The sequence below is a fragment of the Myotis myotis genome, unplaced genomic scaffold (assembly GCF_014108235.1).
Source record: "Myotis myotis isolate mMyoMyo1 unplaced genomic scaffold, mMyoMyo1.p scaffold_m19_p_10, whole genome shotgun sequence".
NCBI classification, from domain to species: Eukaryota; Metazoa; Chordata; class Mammalia; order Chiroptera; family Vespertilionidae; genus Myotis; species Myotis myotis.
In genome coordinates this window covers 2,614,374-2,622,821 of record NW_023416314.1, presented here as the reverse complement: position 1 = coordinate 2,622,821, position 8,448 = coordinate 2,614,374, and the positions used below count along the sequence as shown (strand labels likewise).

The 8,448-nt window shown below is 56.9% G+C and overlaps 1 protein-coding gene and 1 long non-coding RNA gene across 2 annotated transcripts; one reads left to right on the top strand and one right to left on the bottom strand.

Moving 5' to 3' along the window:
- The first annotated feature begins 1,274 nt into the window (after positions 1-1,274).
- LOC118664281 lies at positions 1,275-5,833 on the top strand. The gene is made up of 3 exons (XR_004970282.1): positions 1,275-1,403; positions 4,796-4,928; positions 5,708-5,833. It is a non-coding gene; the product is annotated as an uncharacterized LOC118664281 (long non-coding RNA).
- APOA4 (apolipoprotein A4) lies at positions 5,345-7,835 on the bottom strand. Its single transcript, XM_036324240.1, has 3 exons — positions 7,651-7,835; positions 7,256-7,382; positions 5,345-6,569 (listed from the first exon to the last, which is right to left on the bottom strand). The coding sequence occupies exons 1-3, from the start codon at positions 7,703-7,705 to the stop codon at positions 5,546-5,548; spliced, it is 1,206 nt and encodes a 401-aa protein (XP_036180133.1). The 5' UTR covers positions 7,706-7,835; the 3' UTR covers positions 5,345-5,545.
- Between the last annotated feature and the right edge of the window lie 613 nt (positions 7,836-8,448).

Below are 8,448 nucleotides of genomic sequence, written 5' to 3'. Positions count from 1 at the left end.
ATCTGATCGACTGCGCTGACTAAGGAGCAAAAGGCTAAGGAGCCATAGCAAATCGGGTGCTCGCCCGTGTCACCCTTGTCATTGTGCTGGGCACTAACTGTACAAGAATAAACAAGGTGAGTTAGAATTAGCCTCCTCTTCCTCATAACACGGTGGAACTTGTCAGGAATACACAATTCCATAGCACCTGCAGCGTGGGAAAGGCGCCCTCGGAACTGTGCAGGGCACAGCCCTGCCGCCCCCTGGCCTGGAGCACCAGGTGCCGCCGAAGGAAGAGGCGGATGAGGAGGCTGTTGTACAATATGAAACATTGGCTGAAACGCGGAAAACAATTCAGCCTTGCCTGGCAAAGACGAACATGCACGTACTGCACAACAGAGCAGGAAAAACGATGTCAAATTCATTCAGTTTTTGAACAAATACTAACTGAGCACCTATACTAGTAAGTTCTCGTCATTGTGCTGGGCACTAGCTATACAAGAATAAACAAGGTACCCAGACCTCTACCCTCTCAGAAACCACCAGGATTCTACATCCCAAGGCAGCTGTAAAGAGTGGCGATGTTGCTCTCTCTCTCCCTCTTCTTTCCTCTATAAGAATAAATAAAACATATTTTAAAAAAAAAGAATGGGACTGAGAGACAAGACAGATCCCTCCACTCCAATGTCCTGTGATTTTGTGTTGCTAGCCCCTAGCTCCTTAGTCCCAGTATCACCAATCACCTTCTCAGGACCACAGCTCAAATCCTCACTCCTCTGAGATGCGCAATTCTGGGGTCGCTAATTGCGCTCAGCAGAATTAGCTGCTTGTCATCACACAGCGAGATAGCCAGGGCCGCACGCTTCTGCTCTCAGACACAGCAGCACTTAGATAACCCCACCCTTGTTGTTTTTCTCTCCAGAGCGTTTCTGGGAGCACAGATTGTCCTATGACAACTCCAGGAGGACACAGTGTCCCCATGCAGGAACTGCTGGGACCAGCTGGGACCAACCGTCAACAGCCGCAAGGCCCTATGGGTACAATATTTTGTGGTTCCTCAAAAAATTAAACAGACTGCCCTCTTTCGCCCTGTGGTGCTCTCTCCTCCCCCTGGTCAGAGCCATTCCACCTGAGAACATCAGAAGCACAGACGTCAGAGGCGCTGATGTTCTCAGCTGATTCTGACCTTGAACCTTGGGGATGGCTGCAGGGGTGTGGCTAGCAGTGCAGCCTGGCCCACGCCTTTGCTGGCTGAGACTCTCGTTGGGGCACTGACCCGTGCCCAGGGCGGAGTTCGTTATCCCCAGGTTACTGAGGAGCCAGAGGTGGCCGGGAGCTCCAGGCTGAAATTGTGCTGAGCTCTGGGGACTCTGGGAGAGATTGGTGTGGGCGGTCCCAGAGCCACAGCCCTTCCCTGGCGCTTGGTGAGTGTGGTTCTCCTGTGCGCAGGTGGTTCGGTCCTGCCAGCGGGCAATGAATGGGTCTTGGAGAAGCTGGTGATTATTTATTTTTATTCATTCATTTCTAGTTTTAGAGAAAGACAAATACCATATGATTTCACTCATATGTGGAATTTAATGAACAAACTGAACTACCAAGCAAAATAGAGACAGACTCAGAGAGAGCAGGCAGACAGCTCTGTTGGTTTGGGGTGTGTTGAACAAAAAAGAAAAAGGAGAGAGGGAGAACTCATGGACGTAGACAACAGTGTGGTGATTGTGGGTGGGTGGGTGGAAGAGGTCATAGAAGGGATAAATGGTGATGGGGGAAAATTAAATTAAATTGTCCTGGCCTGTGTTGCTGAGTGGTTAGAGTGTCGCCCCACACACTGAAGGGTCTCAGGTTTGATTCCTGGTCAAGAGCATGTACATGGCTTGCAGGTTCAATCCCTAGCCCCGATTGGGGTATGAGTAGGAGGCAACCAATTGATGTATCTCTCTCACATAGATGTTTCTCTCTCTCTCTCTTTTTCTCTCCCCCACTCCCTCCTTCCCTTCCATTCTCTCTAAACAGTCCATGGAAAATGGAAAAAATATCCTCAGGTGAGGATTAAAAAAACAAAGTAATAAATACATTAAATTAAAAATAAAGTAATACTATTAGAATGACTATTTTTTTAAATCTTTATTGTTGAAAGTATTACATATGTCCCCTGAGAATGACTATTACTTCTTTTTGAAATATATTTTTATTGATTTCAGAGAGATAGGGAGAGGGAGAGAGAGAGAGAAAGATCAATGATGAGAGAGAATCACTGATTGGTTGCCTCCTGCACGCCCCCCACTGGGGATCAAGCCCACAACCCAGGCATGTGCCCTTGAATCGAACCTGGGACTCTTCAGGTGCAGGCCAATGCTCTATCCACTGAGCCAAACCGGCTAGGGCTATGACTATTATTTTTTTAAAAACATAGAAAATAACAAGTGTTACAGATGTTGGGGAAAAATGAACTGACTTCTGCGCATGAGCCACGAAGTTTCAATCGCACTGTACCTGCGTGCCCACACGTGGTATTTTGTGGAAGAGCCACACTCAAGGGACCAAAGAGCCGCATGTGGCTCTCGAGCCACAGTTTGCCGACCACTGGCTCAGACAAATCAACAGGACCAGCTGGACCGGGTCAGGATGGCTCAGCCTCCCGGGGGAGGGGCCCCGCAGAAGTGAAGGGAGAGGTCAAGCTCTGAACTGCTAGCAGCAGAACCCATTCCTGAAGATACAAGCAAAACAATTTTTATCACCCTAGCCGGTGTGGCTCAGTGGATAGAGCGTCGGCCTGTGGAATGAAGTGTCCTGGGTTTGATTCCAGTCAAGGGCACATGCCCAGGTCGCGGGCTTGATCCCCAGTGTGGGGCCTGCAGGACACAGCCAATCAATGATTCTCTCTCATCATTGATGTTTCTCTCTCTCCCTCTCCCTTCCTCTGAAGTCAATAAAAATACTTTTTTTTAAAAAATCATTTATTCATATATTTCTGTAAATTTAGAGAAGAGCTAGAGTACTTGGTTTGAAAAACAGACAAGAAAAAGAGAAGCTAAGGGAGAAACGTGGCCAGGGTCACTCCACAAAGCCAGACCTGCGGGGACAACACTGCTGCCACCATTGAGGCAGGAGAGCCCAGCAGCCCGGCAGCCCGGCCCTGGGCGGAGCCTCTGGCCTCTGTGCACTGGCTGCTGCCCACTGCCCTGCCCACCCAGACAGAACCCCCCCTCTCTGGTCAGCCTTGACAGCAGGTCCTTACTCGAGCCTGAGCATCCGTCTAAAGGGCTGAGCCTGGGCCCTGGCCACATCCCAGAGGAAGAAGGCAGAAGGCAGGAGGCTGGCAGTTCTAGCGTCTCCTCTGGGAGGCAGACGGTGACATTCATCAAAATGCCTCCACGGGAATTCCCCAAAGAAACCAAGGGAGATGCAGAGGCTGGGCAGCCAAAAGTGATGCCACTGCCAGCGGACACTTGCCAGCTCCGAACCCAGGAGACTGGCGGCCTAGGAAAGAGAAGGCAGCCCTCGCCCAGTGCCACTGGCTCTGGGGGCTGTGGGGGAACTATCTCCGGCTCATCTAAGGCCCAGCTGTGGGGCCCTGAGGCCCAGGGATCCTGGAAGCAGTGTCAGCCGTGGCCTCCAGTGAGGTCTCAGAACATCTCTGACACTTCCAGACCCGCTCAGAAACCCGCTCACCCTCTGTCCTACTTCCTCTTTCTTTTTAAATCCTCATCTGAGCATATGTTCTTATTGATTTTGAGAGAGAGAGAGAGAGAGAGAGAGAGAGAGAGAGAGAGAGACATCAATGGGAGAAACAGCAATTGGTTGCCTCCCAGTATTTGCCCCTACCGGGGATTGAACCTACAACCTAGGTATGTGCCCTGACTGGGAATCGAACCCGCAACCTTTTGGTGAACCAGATGACACTCCAACCACCTGAGCCTCCTGCCAGGGCTGTCCTACTTCCTTTGAGTGCTGTGTTCTCCTTGGCCCTTTCCTAAAGCCAGTCAGCAAACCTCCAGGTGCCTGGTAGTCATCCAGGTGTTTTCACAGTCAGTCCCTGCCTTCCTTTGCACCAGGTGCAGGTGGCGGCAGCCGTACTGACCCAGAGTGTGGGAGAGACAGCAGCCCGAGCTAGGGAGGCCCCGCCGTCTTCGTTTGGCCAGCCTGGTGGCCTCATGCTGTAGAGCATGTGAGTGGCATCAGCGTCAGGAGTGAGCAGGGAGAGGACAGCACATGCATTGGGCATCTATTGTGCTACAGCCGTGGTGGCATCATCACGGACGGTTATTGCACGTTTACTCTGCCCTATATTGTGCTAAGTGCTTAACATGCACCATCCCATCAAACCCTCAGAGCAACTCTGTGAGCTGAGCATCATCATTCCCATCTTCCAAAGGAGGTCAAACCACCCAGCGGTCAGCAGCAGAGCCAGGCTTCCAAACCAGGTTTGCCTGACTCCCACGCAGAATGCCTCCAATAGGCAGAGGCTCAGGCTGGCCCCAGGGCCAGAGCCGGGCAGGCTGGGCCAGACCACGGCAGTGGGGCCACCATCCTGAGAGCACCTTGGGAGGAAGCGGGATGGAGAGAGGAGACCCCAGAACTCTCCCCAGGCCCGGCCCTCAGTGCGAGTTCTGGGTTTCTGAGGAAAGCCTGCACCCCACTAGGAAGGAAAGGCCGTCAGGGTGGACTTGCAGACCCGGGTCAGAGGGAACAGCCAGGATGTAAGTCATTTGGGACGAAGGCTTGGACTGGCTCTTCTCTGAGGCTCTGAGCGGGGGAGGGAGAGATCACTCCAGAGGCTGCCTGGGGCCCAGCTCCTCTTCCCCTCTTTACCCAGCGGCTGGCCCCTAGGCAGGCCACTCGGCTCGACAGGAGGCACCTGCTTCATCCAACCTTCCAGGACCCACCTGTGTCTCTAGGCCTCGCTCCTCAACTCTGGACGCCAGGGAGTACCATCCAGAGTCTCTGAGGTAAGTATGTCTGTTTTCCAATGGGAGGGAGGCTGGGGTAGAAGAAACCAAAATCCACAGGAATAAGTCGAGTGGAAGGCACAGGAGAATGAAAGCAGGAGGGCCCGTCTCCCCACCGTGCCAGGAGCTCTCCAAGCCAGGGCCAGTCCTGCTCACCTCAGCGGGCCCCTGGGGTGGGGGAGGCAGCAACAGACTCAGACTGCGGATGCCCAGCACAGTGACGGGCACACCGGGGGCACTGAGTATTTGTTGGCGAAGCGGAGGGAGTGGATGGCCTATTTTGTCTTCAGATAATGTGTGACTTCTTTTTCCACTTTCCCCTTAGCACACTCGACTCATCTCCCCTGCCCTGGAGTCCCCCAGTCTCCCCTGCTGCCCCTGCTAAGCTTTGCCAAGCTGTGGACCAGGAACCCCCTCAGTCCCAGCAACACCACAAAGTCACAGGGCACCCGGGCTGGGCTAGTTTCTTAGCAGTTTTATTGAGTAGCGAGAGGTAGCGTCATTTTCCACAGGACATGTGTCCTCAAACTCATAAGGGAATTGCTTTGGGACAGACCGACAGACAGGTGGCAGGGCGGGGCAGGTGTCCAGGGCCCGGCGTGGGCACCAGGGGCAGCTCAGCCCCCCAGGGGTGCCTGCTCCGGGGTCTGCTCGGGGAGGGGGGGCGCCAGGGGCTGGTCCTGGCCCTCCTGCAGGGGCTGGTCCTGGCCCTCCTGCAGGGGCTGGTCCTGGCCCGCCTTCTGCAGGGAGCTGAAGAAGGAGTTCATCTTGTCCCTCAGATCCTTCTCCAGAAAGATCAGGTGGCCTTGCACGTCCCCCGAGCGCGGGTCCAGCTTCTCGTTGAGCTCCTTCACCTGCTGCACCAGGATCTTGTTGAAGGCCTCGCCGTGGGGCTCCACGCTGCTGCGGAACTGCTCCACCTTCAGGTCCAGCTGGCGGCCGAGCTGGGCCAGGGACTCCTGCAGCCCCGCAGTGCCGCCCGCCAGCTTGCCGCGCACGTCCTCGGCCAGGGGCGCCAGGCTCCGGCCCAGCTGATCCACGTCGGCTTGGAGCTTGTTCTTCAGCACGTCCGCGTTCTTCTTCATCTGCAAGGCCAGCCCCTCCAGCTGGCGGTTGAGATTCTCCTCGGCGTTCTTCGCTAAGGGCGCCAGCTTTTGGCGCAGGACATCCACGTGCTGGTCGATCTGCTCCTTGAGGTTGTCGGCGTAGGGCGTGAGGTGCCCCTTGAGCTCCTTCACATTCTGGTGGATCAGGCCCTGGAGCTCGTCGGCCACGGGCGCCAGCGAGGCCTGCAGGTTGTCCTTCTGGTCGCGCAGCATCGTCTCCATGCGCTCTGCGTAGGGGCTCAGCTGGCTCCGGAGCTTCTCTGTCTGCGTGCGGACCTGGGTGCGCAGCTGGTCGGCGTAGGGCCCCAGGCTGTCCTGCAGGTTCTGTGCTCCGCTGTTGATCAACTGGCTCACCTCCTGGGCGTGCGGCTGCAGCTGCTTCCCCAGCACCTCCAGGTCCATTCTGATCTTCTCCTTCAGCTGCACCGAGTCCTCGGTCAGGCGCTCGTGCAGCCTCGTGGCGAAGGGCACCAGCTTCTTCTGCAGCTCCTCTGCGTAGGCGTTCACGCCGTCCACTCTGTCCTGGAAGAGGGAGCTGCCCGAGGGGCGCGGGGCGGGGTTACCTTGGGCGTCACCCCCAACCTTGTTTCCCAACCTGGCGCTCACCCTACACACCCGGCCTAGGACCGGGGAGCTGGGGTGCCGGCCTCGCCCAGCCTTTCCCGGGCCTGTCCCTGGGTGGGTCCTGACTTGAGCAAAGGGCTGGCAGACCAGGCTATTGCCCTGAGTGTGTGTCTCAATCTCCCTTCCCGCTGGTCGCAGCTGCAGGTGCCTGGAGCGCACTGCTTTCCGCTCCCCGGCCTGTGCGAGCGGCCTTGGAGGGCCTTTCCCGTGGGGGTGCCCCGTTCTCTCAGATGTTATGTTCTGGATTCTTCCAGGGTCTTCTAGTAGCACGGGGGCTGGTTTCCTTGCATGTGCCCACCCTCAGAGCCCCCAGCGCCCTCCCTCAGACTCCACGGCCGTCCCTTGGACTGCGTTAGAAACCAGCGCAGACAACCCGCCCCCCTTCTCCCTGAGCCTCAGGCTGAGCGGTGGCATTTGCAACACTCTGGAAGTTCAAGCAGGAAGACACCTGAGGGCTTTCTCCGTGCAGCTGGCCTGTTTGCATACGTGGACTCCAGCTCGGGAGACCTCAGGGTCACAAGGAGCTGGTGGCAGGCAGTGGCTGCAGGTCTGCCTCCCAGCTCAGCCCTGACCCAGGCATTGTGTGGCCCCGCTTACTTGAGCTGCTGGGGGAGCTCAGACTTCTGGAGATCCTCCACCGCCTTCTTGGCATTGTTGCCCAGCTGCGTGAAGTAGTTCCATACCACAGTGGCCACCTGGTCGGCATTGACCTCAGCCCGAGTACCTGGGCAGGAAGCAGAGCAGCTCATGAGACCAGACTCCTTCCTTGTCCCTCCCGTTCACCTGCGCTGCAGCCGGTTGGCAGTGGGCGTGTGCAATTGTATGGCACCAAGGCCAGTGGGCTGCAGCTGTGAAGGCGCCAGCTCTCCCTGAGCCAAGTGGCTACTGGGCAGCCCTCGTGTCCGGCCGGGGCCGACAGGCACTGGACTGTCCCCTTGCCTGGGCCTCCAACTCTTCACCCTGCCCCACATCCAAAGGCAGCTGCTACTCACCGGTGACAGCCACCAGGGCCAGCGTCAGCACCACGGCCTTCAGGGTCAGCGACATCCTGGGCTGCTCGCGGGCGGCCGAGCCTCCTACCACACCGGACTCTTCCTGGAACTGGAGCAAGAAGACAGGCTCTCGGGTGGCTCACCTATCCGAACTGACCAGCCGGGGCCAGCCAGACATTTAAACCCCCAGGCCACCCCCCCCCACGGCCCCTCCCAGAGGGACTCCACGCTGGAGGGTGACACATTCCCAGGAGGCCTCTTGGACTTTTGTGACTCTAAGGTGACGTGGAAGCTGACAGCAGACGGGCTTGGGCAACAACCAGAAGCAGCTGTTCTCTGCTTGTGCCCCACCCAGTACGAAGGGAAGCAAGGGAGTGTGCGCTGGGAGTGTGAGGCCCAGGAATGCCTGAGTCCAGGACAGGTGTCCCCAAGGCCCAGCTGGCAGCTCTGGGCCAGTGCCAGGCTTGGGGGGCAAAGTTCACACCTCCTCTGTCTACCCCAGGGGAAAGAGAGCACCCCCACCTCCCAACGCCCCAATCTGACTCCATCTCAGAGCACCAGACACTTGACTGGGACACCCAGGGCCACAGATCGGGGCAGCGAGCTAAGGTCCAGAGTCCTGGTCAAGTGCGCTGAGGTGGACGGGCCTGGAGAGCCTCGGGCAGGCCCCGGCATGGAAGGGGTTAACTGTGAGTTTGCCTCCTGTCCCTCCCTGCAGAGCCGTGTCACCTTGGTCTAGTGATTCAACCTGGCCCAGCGCAGAGCCCGTTCTCTTTGAAAATGGGGTTGTCGGGTATA